At 40.5% G+C, this 22,760-nt stretch overlaps 1 protein-coding gene across 1 annotated transcript in view; it reads left to right on the forward strand.

Annotated features, from left to right (window-relative positions):
- SVIL (supervillin) overlaps positions 1–22,760 on the forward strand; it is a 131,772-nt gene that overhangs the window by 9,907 nt on the left and 99,105 nt on the right. The window contains exons 2-4 of the mRNA XM_006887117.1: positions 9,774–9,831; positions 9,874–10,088; positions 14,277–14,913. Of these exons, the coding sequence (XP_006887179.1) occupies positions 9,774–9,831; positions 9,874–10,088; positions 14,277–14,913 (910 nt within the window). The remainder of the gene's footprint in view (positions 1–9,773; positions 9,832–9,873; positions 10,089–14,276; positions 14,914–22,760) is intronic.

Raw genomic sequence — 22,760 nt, forward strand, 5'->3', positions numbered from 1 at the left:
TCTTCCTTTCTTCCTTCCTTTCTTTCCTTCTTTCCTTCCTTCCTTCCTTCTTCCTTTCCTGTCCCCTTTCCTTTCCTTTCCTCTTTCCTTTTTTTCTTTCTTTCTAAAAAAGCCCAAAACCCTATGTATATCCAGTTGGGGGTCTTTTCCCCATTTTATTGCATTTCATTCATGTACACTGTGTTTTAGACAATCTTTCATTTGCATCATACTTCACACCACCATTCATATACACTGTATCTCATACAACCAAGTCACTATTGATCTATGCCAATTGGGGCTGTTTATATTCTTGAGAAATACCACAAAGCAAAGCACTATTTTAAAGGGAGAAAGCCAAGAAGAAACCACTTATTCAACATTTACCAGCACACTATGGAATTGTTCCTACCTCACAGTGTTCTGGTGAAGATGATTAAGATAGTTAGATATGCTTAGTATAACGAACAGTTCCATGAGTATTTGATTTCTTTATTATTCTTCCCCTTTGTTTCCTCTCCCCCCCACCAAGACACTTTTTCATGAACCTTTCAGGCTCAGTCACTACACTTTAGTTTATTGGTTATTTGAAGGCATTTATTACTTTAGTATCATTTTAATGCCTGAAGGAAACAGGTAAATCAGCTCGCCACATTGATTTCTTGATGGAGAAATTGTATCACGAACAGATTGGATGATTCATCTGAGCTGCCACTGCTACTGGGTGGCCTCCAATAGATTGTCAGGCCACACTGAGACTTAGGGTTCCCCTAGCCATGTTTTACCCTCCTGGAAGAGAGGCTAGTCCTTGGCAAAGAACATCACTCTGGAAAAGGTGGAGGGTCAGAGAAAGAGAGGAAGACCTCCAACAAGATGGTTTAACACTGTAGCAGTGAACTCAGACAAGTCAGAGATTGTCAGGACAAGGTTCAGATCTGTTGTTTGTGAGCCATAGGTCACTGAAAGGCATAGGTGATTTGATGGGACCTGGTACAAACAATATGCCATGCCTGCTACCTATCCTGATTTAATTGTTGATCTTATAGATAATGTCATGACATGAACAGAAATAGAAATGTATCCTTAAAATCACCAATTAATTCTCCAGAAAAAAACCTTTTCCTTGAGATAGGTATTAATATATTTAGTTATGTGTAACCATGAAACTCTGGTGGCATAGCCTATCGGGAGCTGTACTGTTAACCAAACAATATGTCTCTCTGGCAGTTCAAATCCACCTGGAGCTCCTCAGAAGAAAGATAGACAGTCTCTTCCCACGTGATTTACAGCCTCAGAAAACTTGTTGGAAGGTCAGCAATGAGTGGGTTCCAACTCAATGGTAATGAGTTTCAGTTTGAGTATATGTGACTACAGACCTGGAAGGCAGCTGGTGCTTCCTCAGAAGGTTGAAAATTTAAATACCATGTGATCCACTACTGGAAATATACCCTAAAGAAATGGGACAGAAACAGATAGATGTGTGTACACTGATGATTATTCCAATATCACTCACAGTAGCAAAGAGATGGAAGCAGACCAAGTGCCCATCAAGAAATGAATGGATAGAGAAGCTCTGATACATTCCAAGAATGGAGTATTACACCGTACTGAGAAACTCAGGAAACACTACACAACATGGCTGAGTCTGGAGGATGTTATGTTGAGTGAAATAACGCACTTACAAATGGAAAGATACCGTATAAGACCGTTGTTTATAAAAAAGCATGGTTACAGGAGCTAAGAAGGCATGACAGGGAAAGCACAAAAAGAACTGCCAAATAATTCCTGTGTTAGAACAGGCAAAGGAAGTTCAGTGTGAAATGAGTAGATGGTCAGACATTATGTGTATTGCAATCAACAATCAGCAACAAGACATACACTATGGATTAATTAGGGGAGGCGGGGAAAATTAATAAAGAAAGTGAGTCAAGAGAATAGTAATATGCAATAAGGGTTTGCTTAGAAATTGTGAAAATTACATCAATTAATGGTTATTATTGCCTGTGAATGGCTATTGGGGGAAAAGATGAGATTTGTACATTTTCACTGAAATAAAATAGATTTTTTTAAAATCCATAGTATGGATACACATACATATTTTCTTTTTCTCTTAGAATTATATATCTTTATTTAAGTGGACTTGGAAATTTTAATTTATGTAATATATTTTAGCTTTCAGAAGGAGTTTTCACACGAAGCTAAAGAAAAATTTATTAAAAACAAAAGGGAAATCGATACTAAGGTTTTGAGTGCACTTCCTAAAGGTAAGATTTTTTTTCTTTTAAGTTTTAAACAGTGTTGTTGTGTGCTGTCGAGTTTGAACTGCCCCATAGCTGACCCTCCAGTGGGATTTCAGAGTCAGTTAATTGTAAGGGAGGAGAGTGCCCATCCTTCTCCCATGGAGCAACAGGGGCTTCAAACCATGTACCTTCAGGGTTATAGTGCAGCAGCTCCTTGCCACTAAGCCACCAGAGCTCCAACCAATTCCTAGGGCATATAAATATGTTATCTGGGTTTCTGTCAGGAAAAGTCTCTTCATCAAACCCCAGCTTGCACACTCTCTTGTCTTCTGCCCCATGTTAGAAAAAATCGTTGCTGTCAAGTCAGAACTGACCCTTCAGCGGGTTTTCAGAGGCTGTAAAATGCCGAGGAGATAGTCGGACTTTCTTCAACAAAGCTGCTCGTGGCTTCAGACGACCAGAGGGGCAATGCCTTTGGATTAGCAGCTCAACGCCGTATCAGCTGCGCTACCATAGCTCCCAAGAGTTAGCTTATGTGAAATAACCACGCTGCTTACATTTTTATTTCCACCTTTCTTCTTGCTTTTCCCCTTTAGTTTTGGCGGTCTTCCAGTTGTTAGTGGATATGTGACAGGGAGAGTAAGTCAGCTTTTCTTTCTTTAAATTTCTCCAAGAAAGTGCCCATTTCCTGTACTTGCCCTTCTTCACTGTCCATGTACATTCACCCTGTGGTCTTCCACCTGTCCTATTTGATCCTTCACAGCTTTATGAAGTTTACACTTAATAGATGCTAGCCCCTTATTGGTCCATCCAGTGTCTTACATCTGTTTCCTAAGTAAGCATAAACACATACAGGTGCACATCAGTTATTATCGAGTTGATTCCAACTCATCGCCGCCATGTGTGTCCAGACAGAACTGTGCTCCACAGAGCCTTCAGTGACTGGTTTGTGAGAAGTAGCCGCTGAGTGGACTCACACTTCCAACCTTCTGTACAATGTACAAAAATATACCATTAGCTTCCTCCATCTGTGTCATTGAGGGTCTCCTCTTCCCCAAGTGTGTTGTTGTTTTTAATGACGGTCAAACAGATTCCCCCAGCTCAATGCCTATCATTGTTCAGAGAATGAGTCTTCTCACTGGTAAAGATGCTAGTGTAGTCAATCATAGGCATCGTCTATAACTCAGCCATCCCCACCATCTCCGACATAATTGAGCCCATTGCTACAGTCACCGTGTCAGTCCATCTTATTGAGGGGATGTTCCTCTCTTACACTAACCCTCCACCTTTCTAAGCATGATGTCTTTCTCCAGTGATTCAGATCTGATGTTCATAGGGTTGCTCTGAGTCATAGTCACCTCAACAGCACTTAACAACAACATAACCCACCCAGGAGAGCTCCGGTGGCATAGTCGGTAGGGAGGCGCACTTCCAAGTCGAAGGTGGAGCCTCTCAGGTAGGTTGGGTCCACCAGCAGCTCCGTGGAAGAAAGATGAGTGATCACCCATGCAACTTACACCCTCTGAGAACCTACTGGAAAGTTAGCTATGAGTTTCAAAGTTAGTTAGAACACACCTACCCTTGCTTTTGTCAGTAAACTGATGACTACATAAAAATTGCCTAATATTTACGTTTTATATATATTTTTATTTCCTAAATTTTTACAAGTTATATTGATTTTTTTTATACAATCACTCATAGACATTTTGTTTTATAACATTGATTACTGTTACTAATCTTTCTCTTCATCAACTCTGACATTAGCTTGTATAAGAAATGGCCATTTAATACTGATTTAAAAAAAATCTCTTAATTCTGAATGAGGTTTGTAACCCGTTCTTTAGAAGAGATTTATAGGAGATGGAATTTTTTTTCTGCTTAGGAAAAAATAAAAGAAATAAAATGGTATCAAGTCCAAAATATATTAGACCAGAAAGCATATCCCTGTGTAGAGGTAAAATCAGACTTGAAAGGCCAAGGGCCCACTGACAAGTTGAGGTATTTCCTGAGCTGATGGATTGATGAGTTGCCTGGGTGTGAAGTGATGAGGAGAGCTCTATAGGGAGCCCAGGGTTTAGCCACCAACAAGGACACTTAAATAGGGACATTGCACAGTCTTCAAGTATTGGCCTACTTTATTTTCTCCTACTTTTCTTTACAGATAGTCTAATTTGGGGGGTACTTACTGATACTAATTCAAAGTGTGATTAATACTAATAGAAAGTGTGTAAAGTCCTGGATTGAGCAAGTCTCTAGAAAAGTTCTTTGAACATCATGTGCTTACTCTGGGTCTCATTTTAGTAACTTTTTTAATATTTCAAACTTTTCCATATTTCTATTGCACCACTATTGCAACTCTATGAACTTTGATTAATGTCGATAGTTGTAGAGGGACTTCAGGCCTTTTGTTCATAGGGCCTCTATGAGTTGTGCTTGACTCGAAGGCAATCAACAGTTGTACCCCTAACAAATACATACTGTAGGTATGTATTGAGAATAACTTTTATATGCACTGAGAAGCCTAAAAATTCATGAGACTTGCTTTATTGTAATACATGCCTTATTGCCATGATCTGGTGTCAACCTGATATACGTGTGCTTAGAAAACTGTCTATTGTTATGTATAGGTTTATCTGCATTGTATAGGCAAAGTTTAAAGTGTAGAATTAGAGGGATGAGATAGATTTGGCACAGTGACTATGGCAATTGAATCAAATGTGTCAGAGACAGTCAGATTGACTCAGGATGGGGCAAGATTCAGAGCCATTGTTCATAGGGTCACTAAGGGTCATAGTCAACTTGATAACATTTGAAAAACAACAACATGAGACGTCCCGTGAGAAAGAAAATTATTCTGATTCATGGTACTAGAAATGGAGTGTATCACGCTTCGGCTACTAAGAACCCTGGTGAAGTGTTCCAGGAAAGGTCTTACAGGCATGTGCTCAAGGACTTGGGTTCCTGCCTTGATGAGTTTGTGGACCAGGTGTGAAACAGAAGAACCTCTCTGATTTCAAGACTTTCCAAAGTATGGTTTTAACAATAGCTTAGAAAAACTGACCGAAAAGGTCAAGTTCTTTGTAGCAAAATTTGTTTCCACCAGTTTCAAATCCTTTGTCTTCTTTACCCACCCAGTTTCTTGATTGATTAATAATACTATAAACAATTAAGGTCTGAAAAATTTGGAAGCAAATCCTATATGAGATGCTGTCTATAGTGATTTCATCAAGGGGCTTACGCACAGCAGAGATTGTAAGGATGACACAGGATTGGACAAGGCTCTGATCCTTTGTACATAGGGTCACTGTGAGTTGATGTTTGGTTGATGGCCCCTCACACCCTCTGTCAGTTTGTCATACTGTACTGTGATGCTGGATATTATGTCATCATTATTCCAAATACAAGCAGAGTCACTGGTGGTATTGATTCCAGCCTCACAGGCCATCATGGTCCAGCAGACAGAGGGACGATGGTCCTCATTTAATAATCCCTTATTTAATAAGCTTTAATACAATCAAAGAGGACTGTGACGTTTCATTCTAAGCATTCCCAAAGTTGATGGATACTAACTGCCAGGGCATTTTGGGTTTGAAAGGACTTTAAGTTGGAATCCAAAGCACAAAGGACTTGTGGTGTCTTTCACTGCAGACCTAGGGTGCTGGTGGTTAAGAGACAGGCCTCCTGTTTAAAGTCTTTGTGCTGGTAGCCATGATTCTCAGACCAGAAGAGCGCTGTCCCCATGTGACTTTGGGAACATGTAGGGACATTTTGCATCATGATAACTGGAGTATATTGGCAATTGCAATGAAAGTCAGGGCTACATAACATCATGTGATGCAGGGCTCACAACAAAGAAATTCCGCACTCAGAATGCTTCTGTCAACCATTATACTAGTTGTTATTGTTTATACTACTAGGGCTTCCAATACTCTATACTGTTTCTCCATGAGAGATTTAAGACGTGTGTAAGACAACTTTGCATGTGGTTATAGTAGTTTCTTGAGTGTTTTTATGAAAAAATGGATTGATTTTCCTCTTTTGGGGGCTAAATAATTAATTGAAATTGTTTGCTTTTATCATCCTTAAAAAAATATCTTCAAAATATGTTCCACTAGTCTTTAAAGTTTTATCACCCTAATTTCACTACAGCTAACTAGTTAACTGGAATTGTTATTATTAGCCAAGTTTCCTCTCAAGACGCTATGACGTGCAGCGCCATTTTTATTATAGCCCAAAGTGCAGTGTGGGTCTTACTATGTCGGAGAAGGTGAGGATGACACAAGATAGAAAGGTAGGGCAGTTTTCAGTCCTGTTGTTCATAGGATCACTATGGCAGCAGACATCTAAATGGGAACATAATATTATGATGCAAACATAGCTTTACCTCCAGCAACTCTGAATCCCAGAGATGCCAGTTTAGAGGAAGACTTTTTAAAGCCAGCTTGCCTTAGCCAAGGTGATTGCTGTTATGTACCCCAAAGTTGAAAACAATCCATAGCTTACCCTCCAGCAGACTGTTTGAGTCAGTTAATCACATGGAAGGAGACTGCCCCCCTTTCTCCCAAAAAGCAGCTGGTGGGACTGAATGCATGCTTTTTGGTTGACAGCTCCTTACTACTAGGCCACGGAACTCTGAAAGCTAATACACTAGGCTATTATTAAAAAGGTGGGTGTTCAAGACCACACAGAAGTTCCTTAGAAGGAAGACCTGGTAAGCTACTTTCAAAAAATCAGCACCTGAATACTTGGTGCCACATGTTTCTCCTGTAATGCACATGGGGTCACAGTATATTGGAATTGATCCAAAAGCAACTGATTTCAAGAACACCTCAGTTAATTGGTACTAACCACTCATCAGTGAAATACAGAGACGTTTGCTTTCATATGTCATTCCACTAGTTATAATCTTGGAAACCCTTCAGAGCATTCTACTCTGTTTTTCAGAGTCATTATGAACTGTAATCAGCTCAATCACAATGAATTTTTGGTATCATTTAAAATTCAAGCCCTTGAGCATACTCATGGTGACCTATAGACAGAGTAGAACTGTCGAAGACTGTACTCTTCTTTGAAGCTGACTGCCTCATCTTTCTTTCTAGACTTTGCAGTCTGCTCCCAGAAAGATTAAAATCTAGGAAACCACACGGAATAGCAGCAGTTCTACTCTTTCACAAAGAGTTGCTATTGTTGTTATTGTTATTGTTATTGTTGTGTGCCATTGAGTCAGAACCAACCCATCACTGACCCTCCAGTGGGTTTTCAGAGGCAGTAAATCACGCGAGAGGAGATTGCCTATTCTGCTCTCTTGGAGCAACTGGTGGATTTGAACCACAAGCCTTTGGGATAGCAATGTAGTGGAATTGACTCAACTTGATGGCACCCAATAACAATCATTTAAAAAGTAAAACAATCACTTAAAAATAAACAAAAAGTGACTTATATCTCTAAACAAAAAAGCAGTAAAAGGGGGGTACATGCAAGTATAGGGAATGTGATTCTTTACTAAAAATAACCAATTTTAAAAAGCATAATAAGACAGAAATTAAAGTCATTGAAATGTCATCTATTTATATACTCTCCTTTTTTTTTTTTTTCCTCAACTTGGCCTTTCAGATTTTCTGTTATCCCAGGGCTGCTTAGTGTCTCCTCATTGTCTATTATGCCTTCCTGGATCCTTAATAGGACCTGCTCACTTAAGCCCTCATGAATTTATAAGATAGAGTAGTAAGTGAGAAGTTGTTATTGTTGTTGTTGTTGTTATGTGCTGTTGAGTTGCTTGTGACTCACAGCGACCCTAAGTACAAGAGCAACACGTCAACAGAGAACTGCCAGATATGCAGTCTAGGTTTAGAAGAGGCTGTGGTACTAGGGATATTATAGCTAATGTTAGATGAATCTTGACAGAAAGCAGAAAGTATCAGAGGACAAGTGAGAAGAGAGCCCTCTCTTTATTCTGCATCAAATTTGGCCACGTCTTCAAAGAAATTTTTTTTTTTTACAACTTAGGAGTATCCTTGCTAGTGGTATTGGGAGAACCCAGAGATTTTTGCTAAACATTTGTTCTGATCATTCAGTGCTGCCAGAAGAATTTGTGTCTCATCCTCTTCAATCAGTGAGGAAATAAGTGTTAATGCTTCCTTCCTGTGAAGTACTGTAAGAGGAGATTTGGGGAAATGTTTGTGCGAACTGTCGTTAAGTGAGGCACACTACAGGAGGTCCGTTAGGTACAGGGAGCTCTGGTGGCTTAGTGGTATAATGTGGTGTGCTACCAACCCAAAGGCACACAGTTCGGATCTGCCAGCTGCTCCCAGGAGACAGACAGTCTCTTCCTAATAATTTACAGTCTCTGAAAACTCCTTAAAATCAGCTATGAGTCGGTTCCAACTCATGGTACAAATTAACAACAAAGTATTGCTCGTTATTGTCATTAGGTGCCGTCAGGTCAGCTATAACTCATAGCGACTCTGCACAGTAGCTCTGCTCTATTCTGAGCCAATCTCACTGTCTCCGATGCCCCTTCTGTCATTACCCCAATTATTGTACCAGGCCATCGCATCCAGGGCCTTCTTCTCCTGCACTGTCCCTCGACCCTTCCAAGCATAATATCCTTCTCCAAAGGCTGATCCCCCTCCAGGCTACATGCTCAAAGTGTGTGAGATGGAACTTCAAAAACCTTGCCTCCCGGGAGCAGCTTGCTTGGTTTCACCTTCTCCAGGGCAGACCTGTTTGTTCTCTTTGCAGTCCATGGTATGTTCAATACCCTTCTCCAGCACCACACCTCAAAAGTATCAATTCTTCTTTTGTCGTCATTGGTCATTGTCTAGCTCTCTGATGTATAGCAAGTAATTGTGAAGATTATGACCTGGATCAAGAGCACCTTATCCTTTTGATGGACGTCTTTGCTCTTCAGCACTCTGAAGAAGTCCCTGACAGCAGATTTTCCTAATTCATCTTTTATATTAGCTACAGATTAACAAGATATTAGTTACAGATAAAAATACAATTCAGGCATTACCAATTATGTGACAAGCTGAGCTAAGAGTGACTGTGAGTGCATGAACTGGGCCTAGCCGTGGGTGTTCATAGCACTAGTCTGCAGTTAACACATTCAACAGCTAACCAAAAAGTCAGAGGTTTGATACCACTCAGAAGTACTTTGGAAGAAAGGCCTTGTCAGCTGCTTCAGGGAAATCAGGCATTGAATTGAAAACACTGTGGTCCACAACTTTACTCTGACACATGTGGGATCATATTGACAGCAACCGCTTGGGTTTTGCCTTTTTCTGCCACTCTGCCCCCAAGTCTGCATTATTTCCCATCTTTGCTTTTTCTATCCCTGTGACAATGCAGGATTGCTCACGCACAAGGTACACTTGCTGCTTACTTCACTGGGCAGCTGCCTCCCCAAACTGAACAATCTCTAGAAAAACAGGAATGCCATTTTGTGTATCGTTGTTGCAGGGCAGGCACGACCAATAAACAGATGCTACACTAATTAATGGGACAAATATCGGGCTTTCCTTTTGTTTTTGTTTCACGTTTGTTTTCTTTTAGTTGCAGAATTAAGGAAAATCTTTGAGCCAAAGAATAACGAATTTGTAGACATGAAGAGGTAAGCTCTTTTCATGGTGCCTGAGGGAGGTTGGCTAAACAGTATCCCGTTTTCCTTTGAATGGACTTGTGTTGATTCATTGCACTCTTTCGATGTCTTGCGCAGAAAAGAACGAATCGCCAGGCGTTTGGAAGGGATTGAAAATGACGCCCAGCCCATCCTCTTGCAGAGCTGCACGGGGTTAGTGACTCATCGGCTGCTGGAGGAAGACACACCCAGATACATGCGTGCCACCGATCCATCCAGCCCACACATTGGTGAGCATTTGTGCGCCCCGGAAGCCAGTCGTGCTAGCTGTGCCTGTCCTGATGCATACGCCTATTTTATCTGGTGGTGTAATAAGAGAGCTGCCAAAGACAATTGTCTAGATACAGTTTCTAGAAAGACATCTTTTTAAAATAGCAATAACAAAACCCATGTCCACCCCACCCTGCTTCACAGATATGATCCCTCTCTGTTACAGTAGTGAAAAATGATTCCGAATCCTCTGGCACATTGTTGGGAAATTGATAACCAGTCTTTGCTCATTCTATGCTCGAATGTTCTCAAGGGGAGAAACTGTGTCTTTTCACACCCTGAGGATAAACTATCAGAGATTCTCAGTAAATGGTGAAAGTAGGAATGGAATATGTAGTAAGGAGTTGCACTGCCAGCACAAAAGTACTTGGTTCAAATTTCCCAGCTGCTTCACTGAGGAAAGATGGACAGTCTCCTTCCTTGCGATATACTGCCTCTGAAAACCTGCTGGACCTATGGGTCAGTTGGGACTAAATAGGACAAAACAACAGCAGTTCTCATTTAGGGAGGTGTGTTGGCTTAGTGGCAAGGAGTTGAGTTGCCAACTCAAAGGCACAAAGTTCAAATTCACCAACTGCTTCACAGAAGAGAGATGGGCTATCTTCTCCAGTGTGATTAAACTGCCTCTCAAAATGCACTGGAGGGTCAACTATGAGTCTGTTCCAACTGAGCGGTTTGTAACAGCAGTAACAGTTCTCACGTGGGGTGCTCTAGTGGCCTATTGAGTAAGGACTTGTGCCGCCAACGCAAAGACAAGAGATTCAGGTGCACAGTTTGCTCCATGGGAGAAAGATGAACGATGTCCTCTGAAAACCCGTTGGAGAGTCAGCTATGAGTCAGTTTCATTTGATGGCAGGGTGCTGCTAACCCAAAGGCTTCACATCTCAGGTGGTTCAGCTGCATAGGAGAAAGATAACCAGTCTCCTCCCTTAGTGATTTACAGCCTCAGGAACCTAATGGAAAGTTGCTTTGCATAGGAGCTATCTCTATGGTCCCATGTTGTGTTTTTTTCCCTCATTTTAGTCTTCCTGTAATGCACCAATGTTCTGCTCGAAGGCAGGGTGAGGGCATGCTTAGCAGGGAGCTTATGGACAAAACTAGGCTGTGAACAATTACTCTATTTAAGGTTCTATTTAAATTCATTTAATGTATATCATTTCAAATCTACTACATCTTTGTTTTATTTTAGATAGTATGTTGAACTCTTTCTTGATGGACAATGGTCATCAAGGACATGGGATTGTGGGGACATTCATTGAATAGCTTTCTAATTTCTTTCTTAGAAAAAGGATGTTGAGCTTATTGTATTATGTTTATTTCAACCTTTTCTAATTTTCAGTAGCCAGGAAGCTAGATATGAGTAATCAAGAATTGACAGGTCAGAGTGCCAACATTTAACATGCAGAAATAAATCATAGTGTGAATAAAATGTTAATCTATATAACATATGTGTTGAGTATCAGATAATAGTTAAAAACGGGGAAATTGCTTAGCATGGGATTAGGGAAGAGTCACGTGTCTATTTTCACTTCATACCAAAGATAGTCATGGGAAAAAAAACCAAATAAGCCTCAAACTCATTGCACTGGAATGAGAACTGACTCATAGCTGACCCTCCAGTAGGTTTTCAGAGGCTGTAAATCACAGGGGAGGAGAGTGCCCGTCTTTCTCCTTCAGAACTGCTAGTGGATTCAAACTTCCCGAGAGACTTAGGTTAGCAGTGCAACTTCTTATGGACCACGTCACCAATTATCACTTACCATAAGAAAAAAAATTAAAATCATGAAAACATAGATGACTTTTCAAGGTTGGACAGAAAAGAATTATTAGAGTTCAGAGCAGTGAAAGAAATCACAAATGACTTAAGTGAGTTGATTTGACCACCTTGGAATCTATACTTCAAAGAAAACTATGAGCAAGACACAACATTTACACTGACCAGTACAAATAACTGAATCAATGGAATACGAGGGAGTAAGCTTGATCAGGTATTCCAGAGAGGAGAAAAAGTAATGCGAATGGCTAATGAAGCAATGGAAAGGAAGTGTATATCTGCCTTTTTAATAATCAAAGGCAGATATTTTTACATTAATACTTTATACTTATAAGAGAACATATAGTACGGGTACAAATATAAATTGATACTTTTTAGGAATTAATTTGACCATGTGGAAGTGACCTATTCTTTGATAAAGCAATTGTGCATTTTTAAGTCTATCTATTGTGACATAAGTCAGAAAATCAGTTTAATTTAAACTTAGAAACAATTTCCATTTCCAGCTGTCTGGAAAGGTTTAAATGTTTCATGGCACACCAACAGTCAGGAATTCAAAAGATGAATTGCATTGAGAAAATCTGATGTCGGGAACCTCTCCAGAGTGCTAAAGAGCAATGCTGTGAGTCTAGAGACTAAAGTGGGCCTGGTCCAGGCCATGGTCTTTGTGATTACTTGTTATGCATCAGAGAGCTGGACAATGATAAAGGGTGACAAAAAGAATCAATGCCTTTGAGTTGTGGTGCTGGAGAGGAGTATTGAATATACCATGGACTGCTAAGAGAATAAACAAATCTGTCCTAGAGAGGGTAAAACCAGGCTGCTTCTTGAAGCCAGAATCAAGGATTTTGAAGCGCTGTCTAATGTATTTTGGTCATGTTGCAAATAGGGCTCAGTTCTTAGAGAGGGGCATCATGCTTGGGAAGGTGGAGGAACATTGCACAAGAGGAAGACCTTGGATGAAATAGATTGACTCAGTGACTGGGGTGATGGAGTTAGGTGTGTCAGAGATGATAAAATTGGCCCAGGATAGAGCAGGGTTCAGAGCTGTTGTACATAGGGTTGCTATGAGTTGGAGTTGACCCAGTGGCACATAAAAACAACAACAATACTGTGACATAAATCAGAAAATCAGACTAATTTAAACTAATTTAGGAACAATTTCAATTACCAGCAGTCTGGGAAGGTTTAGATGACTGACAGCATGCCTTTCGGATAGAATAGTATAAAGCCTAAAAAATGTTGGTTTGAAAATGAAAATTTCTAAGTTCAGGAAACTCACTGAAAGTCAGAGTCATTGCTGTGGAGTTAGAACTGACTCATAGCTGACTTTCCACGGTTTTCTGAGAGTGTAAATGACATGAGAGGAGATTTTGCATTTTTTTTCTCCCTTGGAGCTGCTGGTGGATTCAAAGCACCAAAGAGAGGGGTGGACTTGGGGTTAGCATAATACTTGAGTTTGTGTAATATTATACATACACAAAAGAAATTAACTCTGTGAAAGAATTGTTGTTGTCATGTGCCGTCGAGTCACAGGTGACTCATAGTGACCCTATGAAGGAGAGTCCTCGACGCTTGGGTGCCTTTCATCCTCTCTCCAGGTTCATAGGGTTTCTGGAGGCAAGCTATTATGGAAGTGGATGCCACTCCTCCTTCCAAGCTTGTTTTAATCGGGGAGCTCCGCCCCACTCTGTCCTCATCGCATAGCTGACCATTAACGCATTTGACACATCAGTGTCACAGGTAAAAGAATAGAAGAAGCATAAAAAAATGTTTGGTAAGTTATCAGGATGTAGTGTGGTTAATGGGGTTTGATTCTTTTACCTTTGTGAATTTCATGCCTGAGACATTTTTGCACATTAAGCACATGCGTGCTGTGCTTTGGAAAAGCCACTTCTGCAGAAAGCTTGGTGACTTGGTGTGGGCTGTATTGTTATGGTATGTATTGATACTTTGCAACAACAGTCAGTCATTTGTCAAATTACAGGAGTCTGAATATTTTGTCTTTTCTAGAGGATTCTGACCTTGTCGTCTGACCTCCTATGTGAAATATTAAACTAAAAAACAAACCAAAAGGAAAAAAGTAAATACATAAAAGGGAAAAGATGGGGCCCTGAGGCACCCTGGGGAATGAAGGGCTGGACTCTGGTTTAGTCCCTGATGTGACTCTCAGAATCTGGGGAACATTCTCAGCTTTAGGGGGTTCACTGCAGATCGTACACATCTCCTGCACAGCAGATAGTTTTAGTTAAATATATCTGTGTATGAAATCACTCCTTCCCAGCCTGGAAGCACACGTGTGTGTTGTGTGCAGTGCAGTGTGGGGTAAATAATTGAAGTCTGAGTTTACCAATTTATGTGCTGTTCTTTATAGGCCGATCAAATGAAGAGGAAGACACTTCGGAGTCTTTAGAAAAGCCAACTCGGTCTAAATACTGCTCAGAAACCTCTAGGGACACATCCTATAGTCCCAGCACCATGGACACTCAGAGTCTGGAATCCAAAGCTGAGAGAATAGCAAGATACAAAGCAGAAAGGAGACGGCAACTCGCGGAGAAATACGGGCTGACTCTGGAAGCGGACTCAGAGTACCCCTCTCGCTATTCCAAATCCCGGAAAGAGTCTGAGGTCCTTGAGAAAAGGGCAGGGAAAAGCGACAAACAAGAGGACTCGAGCAAAGATGGGAGTTCCCTATACTCCAGGACTGAGGCTACAGGCCCTCGCACCATCATTGTGGAATCCAAAGATTATGCTTTCCCTGGGTGTGAGACTGTGTCCAATAAAGAGATCTTGCTGAATGTGGAAAACCAAAGAAGAGCCCAGGAGTTGAGTGCCACTGGGCAGGCCCAAGACCTGCCCCCACTGGTGGAGAGTTCCTCGTCCTTCACATTCTCTGGGCAAGACTCTTCTTTTGGTGATGTGCCAAGGTCTCCCAAGCAAACACCTAAGCAGCCAGCCTCCCCCAGCCACTCTATCAGTGATGCCTCATCTCACACTGAGGCTCGATCCAGGTAAGTGTCCAGCCTGGCGCTTGGCCGCCTTCAGTGTAGAGGAATACTAGTGTTGACTTTGCCTGGATGCACTATAAACTGTGTTCTTGGCTTCACCAGAGGACTGGCTCACTGGAGAATGTCTATAACTTTAGAACCGTTCTACTGAAGCAGAAAAGCTTTCTGGTCTCTGTTAAAATAGCAAACTAAAACGGTCTCAAGCTTTAGGGTTGTTTTCACTAGATCTCTTATGTACCTGTCAACAACAGTGGTCCCTTCGTTTATTTATTTATTTATACTGGAAAATCAAGACTTGTGCTTTTTCCTTGATGGGTTTAGAATCACAATATAGAAAGACCACCACTAGTGAATGAAAGGGTATCAGTTTAGGGTACAGAAAAATGACTGAGATATACACTGAAGATGACTATAATGCTCTCAGTAAGCTGGGAATATAGCAATATTCAAGCATACATGCCAAAGATTAAGAGAATGCACCATGTAGTAGGATCTGCTAAAGACAAAAACAGCTTCCATATGGGGGGGGGGCCAGAAAAAGTTATATAAAAACAGAAAACCAGTTGCCAGAATAAAATATGTGTTGGTTTCTAATTTAAATGAAAGGAGTATGATAGCCATATTGAAATTGACTTCTAACATCCCCCTTAGGGGATGTGGGTAATTGTCTAGGTAGACTCCTAATTACATTTTTCAGTTCAATCAAGCAGAAGCTTTACAGATGGATAAAGAAAGATTGAAAAAAATAAGGTCAAGTACATTTATTCGGGGGGTGGGGTGGGAGTAGGGGGCAAAAGGGAGAGAGGGAGAGAGCTCTATTGGGAAATTCCTGTATTACTTGCACATTGAAACTGAGTTGGTATGCATGTGGTCATCTTTAAATAGCAGACATACATCTGAAACAGATCATTTTAGTTATTGTAGTTTGTTCTCGCCAAAGACCTCTCACCACTTGCTTGATCATCAGAACAAAATATTTCAAGAGATGGCTTCTAAGAAAATTAAAGAGTATAGATCCTGTGAATGTATTTGAAGGGCTTTGGTTCAGCCTTTCAACTAGAAATTTGGCAGCTATGACCTATTGTCTCATGTTATAAAATGAAAGTCTGCGGTTTGGGAAATTTGCATGTCATGGCAGAAACTATTTTTTTACTTAGTTATCTTCTATCTAATGTCTTCATAATATGCTCTATAATTAAGACAAAGAAATCGCAATAGATACCAGCTTGTTGTTGTTGTATGCCATCAAGTTGCCTGTAATAATAGCGATCCTTTGTACAGCAGCTCTGAAACTTGCCCTATTCTGAGCCAGGCTCACTGACTCTAACACACCTACCCTCATTACCTCAGTTACTGTATCAATCCATCTCATCCAGGGTCTTCCTCTCCTACGCTGTCCCTCCACCCTTCCAAGCATGATGTCCTTCTCCAAGGACTGGTCCCTACTGGCCTTGGCCTTGTTCCCAAAGTGTAAGACAGAGCTTCAAATTCCTACCCTCCAAGGAGAAACTTAGTTTCACCCTCTCCGAGACAGACTTACTTGTTTTCTTTGCAGTTCATGGTATGTTCAAGACTCTTTCTAGCACCACTCAAAGGCATCGCTTCTTCTTCTGTCATTCTTAGTCATTTATCCAGCTCTTTGATGCATAGCAAGTAATTGAGAAGACTGTGGACTGGATCAGGCTCACCTTAGTCTCTCGACTGACATCATTGTTTCCTTAGTACTCTGGAGAGGTCCCTGACAGCAGATTTCTCAGTGCAATACATCTTTTGATTTCCTGACTGCTGGTGCCAAGAGTGTTGGTTGTGATGCTGAACAAGCTGTAATCTTCTCAATCTTCTCTTCATCTATTATAGTGCTGCCAGTTGGCCCAGTGGTGAGAATCTTTCTCTTAATGCTGAGCTTCAATCCATACTGAAGACTGCAGTCCTTGACCTTCTGCAGCAAGTGCTTTAGGCCCTCCTCAGTTTTAGCAAGCAGTGTTGTGTCATCTGCATAAAGTACCAGCTTAGATCAAATTTTCAATTACATGAATGAAAAACATAAAAGACAAATTTTAATTTTTTAATTGCTTCTTATTGGTACTGAATGAGGAGCCCTGGTGGCACAGTGAGTTAGATATTGGACGATTAACAGAATGGTCATGGATTGGGCCTGCCCATTGTTCTGTAGGAGAAAGAGAAGATAGTTCTCACAAATGTTTGCAGACTCTCAAGCTCTATGGGAGAGTTCTACGCTGTCCTTTAGGAGTGCCATGAGTTAAAATTGACTTGATGGCAGTGGGCAAATCTTAGTTTACCTGCTGGAATATAAGAATCTACCACTGAACTGCTATTACCAGTGACCACAGCGTATTGAAAATGAAATTGTTATCAGTTGTGTCTAGGCTAGTCATGTAGATGCCATGTAATAGGTTCTCAGTACACTTTGTGTTACTAAACAAAAGGTCAGTGGTTCCAAGCTCACTGTAGGAGAAAAATAAGTCAATAGGTTTTTTAGTTAAGACTTGCAGCCTCAAAATCCAATGGAGGGTCACCATGGATCAGGTTCAACTCAGAGATGGTGAGTTAGGTTTGACCATAATAGTAATTGGAAGCCCTAGAGGTGCAGTAGTTAAGTGCTCAGCTTTCCCCAAAAGGAACTCAAACAATATTTGAAAGTAAAAATTATCAGTCTCAAAACTAGTGCTGCAGTGGTTAAAACATTTAATTGCTAATCCATAGGTTGGTGGTTCCTAATCGCCAGTTATGGCAGAAAGATGTGATATTTTGCTTCTAGAAAAGTTATAGCCTTAGACACCCAGGAGGGGAATTCTGTTCTGTCCTTTGCTGTTGCTGTTAATTAGCATGGACAGCATTGGATTTTTTTGATTTTAGTTTTTAATAATAATTAAAACTTTGATATAGCAACAATTAGAACAACATTTGTTCCAAGCAATTAAAATATTATTCTATATTCCAGATTAAAAATAAGATACTTTATGGTTTTGCACTCATAAAATCTCAAATTCAAAACTTTACATTACGTCAAAGTCTTAAAACCTCAGGGAGAGCATTGCTGATTTCCTTAGGTCTGTAACAATACGGAGCCACTTCTCTCTGAATTATTGTGAAGAGACACGGAAGTTTCCATAAGCCGAGCCAGAGCCTCCCAGTACTTTACTAACATGAAGAATGGCTTAGAAGACTTAGGAAAGTGTAAAAGACTTGTTAAGGAGGTGCTGTGTGCTTTCTTGATGCCATTCCAGGTGTACAATTCTTTGATTCATAAGCAATGAAATAAATAATCTCATACATTTTAGGAAAATACATAAAATATATTTACATGGAAAAAGAGAGGCTGGAAAATACTATGACAATAATAAGTGATGAGTCTGATTTGAGAGCGAGAGAACCTTTGTCTTGGCTACAATTGTTCAGCTTCTAAAGATGGATTTTTAAATGGATTAACCTTATGCAGTACATGCCCTTTATCTGGAGGCAGGAAATTCAAGTTTCAGTAAGTCATTGTGTAAAAACTAAATCCAAGAGAAGGCCAAGGAAAGAAAAAAAAAGGTATTGTCTGATTTTTCCATTTTGAAGAAGGTTAAAGTAAATACATACATAACTTTGTGACCTAATGTAACAAAAGAATACACTTCAGTGGCCTGGTATGGAAATATGAAACAGAAAAGTGTTTAAAGATTAAGTCAGGAATAAAAAAAACCCACCCTAGTGCAACAATGAATGAGTGGAAGCCCAAAATCTCTGTAAATGTTTATGAAAATTAATAAAATATAATTATAGAAAAAAAAAACCAAAACCCACCCTTTAATAACAAAATAATTTTACTTTAACACTTATACCTAGACTCTTTTCATCATTTAAGGTAATATTTCACCGTAATGTGTTCTCTCATCACTTAGTATTCTTGGATGAATCAATTAATAAACTCTCTCATTTTGTACTTACTAGAAAAAGACCAGTTTTTATTTACTAACTAAATATGAATATATCACATCCCCTTTCATGAATGTACACCCAATACTTGTGGTGTCCTACAAACCCAAGTATGAACCAGTAATCAAATTCTGTTTTCCATATACGCATGTACACAAACATACACACATGTATACATGCACAGAACAATCATCAGTCTGCCTGCTTCAATATATTTCACACTCTTGGAAACAGGAGTGGCAACATGTCTCTGAAAACTCTATGAACTCTGAGAAATGAAAGTTATTGAAAGACTTCAGGTCTTTTTTTTCAATAGGATTACTATAAGGTGTGCTCAACTTGATGGCAATCAACAACAACAACAATAACAGCATTATTATAAGCTAACTAATATTCGTTAGGGAAATACTTACCTGGAAAAATTATTCTACAAAACGTCAATGTTCAGTTTGTAAGATAAACAAGATTCTGTCTACTTATCTACATACCTTCTTGGCTGTAAATGTCTCAGGGTCCAGGAATTCAAGTTAACTGATTGTTCTGAAGCAAACTAAGAAGATAAATGAGAATATAACAAGAGCATCATATGACACCACTCAACCCTAAACTCTACTTCCTTAGTCCTGCTAATGCCCCATGGGTTTAGAATTTTAGAATGTAATATTGCTGTTGTTGTTAGGTGACATCAAGTTGTCTACTACTCCTATCAGCCATATGAACAACAGATCTGAATCTTGCCCTCCCCTGCACCATCTTACCATCTCCAGTATGCTCAAACCCATTGTTACAGTCACGCTGTCAGTCCATCTGGTTGAGTGTCTTTCTCTCTCTCTCTGACCCTTCACCTTTCCCAGGATGATATCCTTTTCCAAGCACTGGCCACTCAGATAATATACTCAAAATATATGAGCCCAAGTTTCACCATCCTTGCCTCTAAGGAACACTGATTATATACTAACGACTCGATGGCACATAACAACAACAACCTGTCTATAATTGTTAACCTTAGAAAAGTAACATGTTGTTGTTGTTGTTGTTATGTGCCATCGAGTCGTTTCCGACTCATAGCGACCCTATGCACAACAGCTCTAAACCCTGCTCTATCCTGCGCCAACCGCACCGCCTCTGACACACCCATCCCGATTACCCCAGTCACCGAATCAATCCATCTCATGGAGGGTCTTCCCCTCCTGCGCTGTCCCTCCACCCTCCCAAGCATGATGTCCCTCTCCAAGGACCCGTCCCTCCTGGCAACATGTCCAAAGTATGTCAGACGAAGCCCCAGAATCCTTGCCTCCAAGGAGCAGCTTGGTTTAATCCTCTCCAAGATGGATCTGTTTGTTTTCCTGGCAGTCCAGGGTACATTCAGTACCCTTCTCCAGCACCTCAGCTCAAAAGCATCCACTCTCCTTCTGTCCTCCCTAGTCATTGTCCAACTCTCTGATGCATAACAAGCGATTGCAAATACCATGGCCTGTATCAGGCGCACCTTAGTCTCCAGAGAGACACTGTTGCTCCTGAGTACGTTTGAGAGGTCCCTAACGGCAGACTTTCCCATCGCGATACACTTTTTGATTTCCTGACTGCTGGTACCAAGAGTGTTAACTGTGGAGCCGAGCAAAGTGAAGCTGTGAACACTCTCAAATCTCTTCATCATCCATCCTGACGCTGCCAATTGGTCCAGTGGCGAGAATCTTTGTCTTCTTGACGTTGAGCCTTAGTCCATACTGAAGGCTGCAGTCCTTGACCCTTCGCAGCAAGTGCATGAGGTCCTCCTCAGTTTCAGCAAGCAAGGTTGTGTCATCTGCATAACGGAGATTGTTGATAGATCTTCCACCAATCCTCATGCCACAATTCTCCTCATAGAGCCCAGCCTCTCGGATAATCTGCTCTGCATACATGTTGAAAAGGTATGGAGACAGGATGCATCCCTGGCGTACACCCTTCCCAACTTTGAACCATGCAGTGTTACCCTGCTCTGTTCTGACTACTGCCTCTTGGTCCAAGTATAGGTTTCGTATTAGCACAATTAAATGTTCTGGGATTCCCATTCTTCTCAGAGTCAGCCACAGTTTGTTATGATCCACACAGTCAAATGCCTTTGCATAATCAATGAAACACAGATAGACATTCTTCTGGTATTCCCTGCTTTCAGCCAAGATCCATCTAACATCAGCAACGATATCCCTAGTACCACGACCCCTTCTAAACCCAGCCTGGACTTCCGGCAGTTCTCTGCTGATGTGCTGTTCTAATCGTTTTTGGATGATCTTCAGCAGAATCTTGCTTGCATGTGAAATCAATGACACTGTTCTGTAGTTTCCACACTCAGTTGGGTCACCTTTCTTTGGAATGGGAACAAATATAGATCTCTTCCAGTCAGTTGGCCAAGTGGTTGTTCTCCAGATTTCTTGGCATAACTTGGTGAGCACGTCCAGGGCAACATCTGTTATCTGAAATACTTCAATTGGTATACCATCTATTCCTGGGGCTTTATTTTTTGCTATTTCCTTCAAAGCAGCTTGAACTTCTTCCTTCATCACCATAGGCTCTTGCTCATATGTTATTTCCTTAAATTCCTCTGTATCTGCCAATTCCTTTCTATATAATGACTCAGTATATTCCTTCCATCTTCTTTTAATACTTCCTGGATCATTTAATATTCTGCCCAAAGCATCCTTGATTACAGCAACTCTAGGTTTGAATCTGTTCTTCAGTTCCTTGAGCTTAAGAAATGCTGAGCGAGTTTGGCCCTTTTGATTTTCCGACTCTAGTTCCTCGCACAGTTCCTTGTAGTATTTTGCTTTGTCATTCCGAGCAGCCTTTTGGAATCTTCTGTTCAGCTCTTTAGTATCTTGAATTCTTCCTTGTGCTTTGGCTTCTCTACGCTCCAGTGCAATCTTCAGAGTTTCTTCTGACATCCATTTTGGTCTTTTCTTCCTCTTCTGTCTTTGTAATGACCGTTTACACTCTTCCTGGAAGAGTGTAATTGGAAGATATTTTTCTGAAGGGACTTGGTAGATGAGAAGGATTTTCCTGGTGGAGGGTGGAGCTGGGAAGCAAGTGGGTAATGGCACTGGGCTAAGGGTGGGATCAACACTTTAACTAACGCTTACCCCCACAATAAGGGATTTATCTTTAACTGCGCCACAAATTGCTGTCTGTCAGATACTCCTCTAAATCTGAACATTCAGATTAAGACAGACTAGGAAGAAGGATTGGCCACCCACTTCTCAAATAGCAGGCCTCTGAAAACCCTATGCACAACAGAACACACGCAGATTAACAAAAAGGGCAACCTAGGTAGAACCATCAAGTATGGAAACACAAGGGAGGAGGAACAGCTGTAAGCAGACCCTAGTGATTGGTACATGGAATGTAAGCAGAAAAGTAACATATTATTTTAAAATTCAATCTCTATGAATTTTAAGATGATTCCTAGAGATTTGAGGCCTATGAGTTTATTTCCTTTTTTTACAGTAGTAACTTTTGCTAAAACTCTTGAGACTCTATCAGTCTCATTGAATTTGATGTATTATGTATGCTTTCTATTAAAAAGAGTACACACTATAGGTGTTCCAGTGGCCTACTGTTAGATTTCAAGAAATTCACTACCTTCTAGAGAGTCACAGCTGCTATTTACTTTGATCATGTACTAAAACTATCAATTTTCAATGAACTATGACTCTAAAATTAGGAAATGAAGTGGGACCATCACATCTTATCATCTGCTGGTGATACTCTGTAAAAAAACATCTTTTCATTGCTGCAATGCTGCACTGTGCCTCTCTGACATAACAATCTGTATCAGTAGTGGTAGAAAGTGAGTATAGAAGATTCATATAGAGCAGATGCTGAAATACGGCCTAAGGAGAGTTGCCTTCAGTAAGTAATGGTTTAGGTGGAACTTC

This window comes from Elephantulus edwardii, unplaced genomic scaffold (genome assembly GCF_000299155.1).
Source record: "Elephantulus edwardii isolate Elephantulus edwardi_28Jun2011 unplaced genomic scaffold, EleEdw1.0 scaffold00054, whole genome shotgun sequence".
Lineage (NCBI taxonomy): Eukaryota > Metazoa > Chordata > Mammalia > Macroscelidea > Macroscelididae > Elephantulus > Elephantulus edwardii.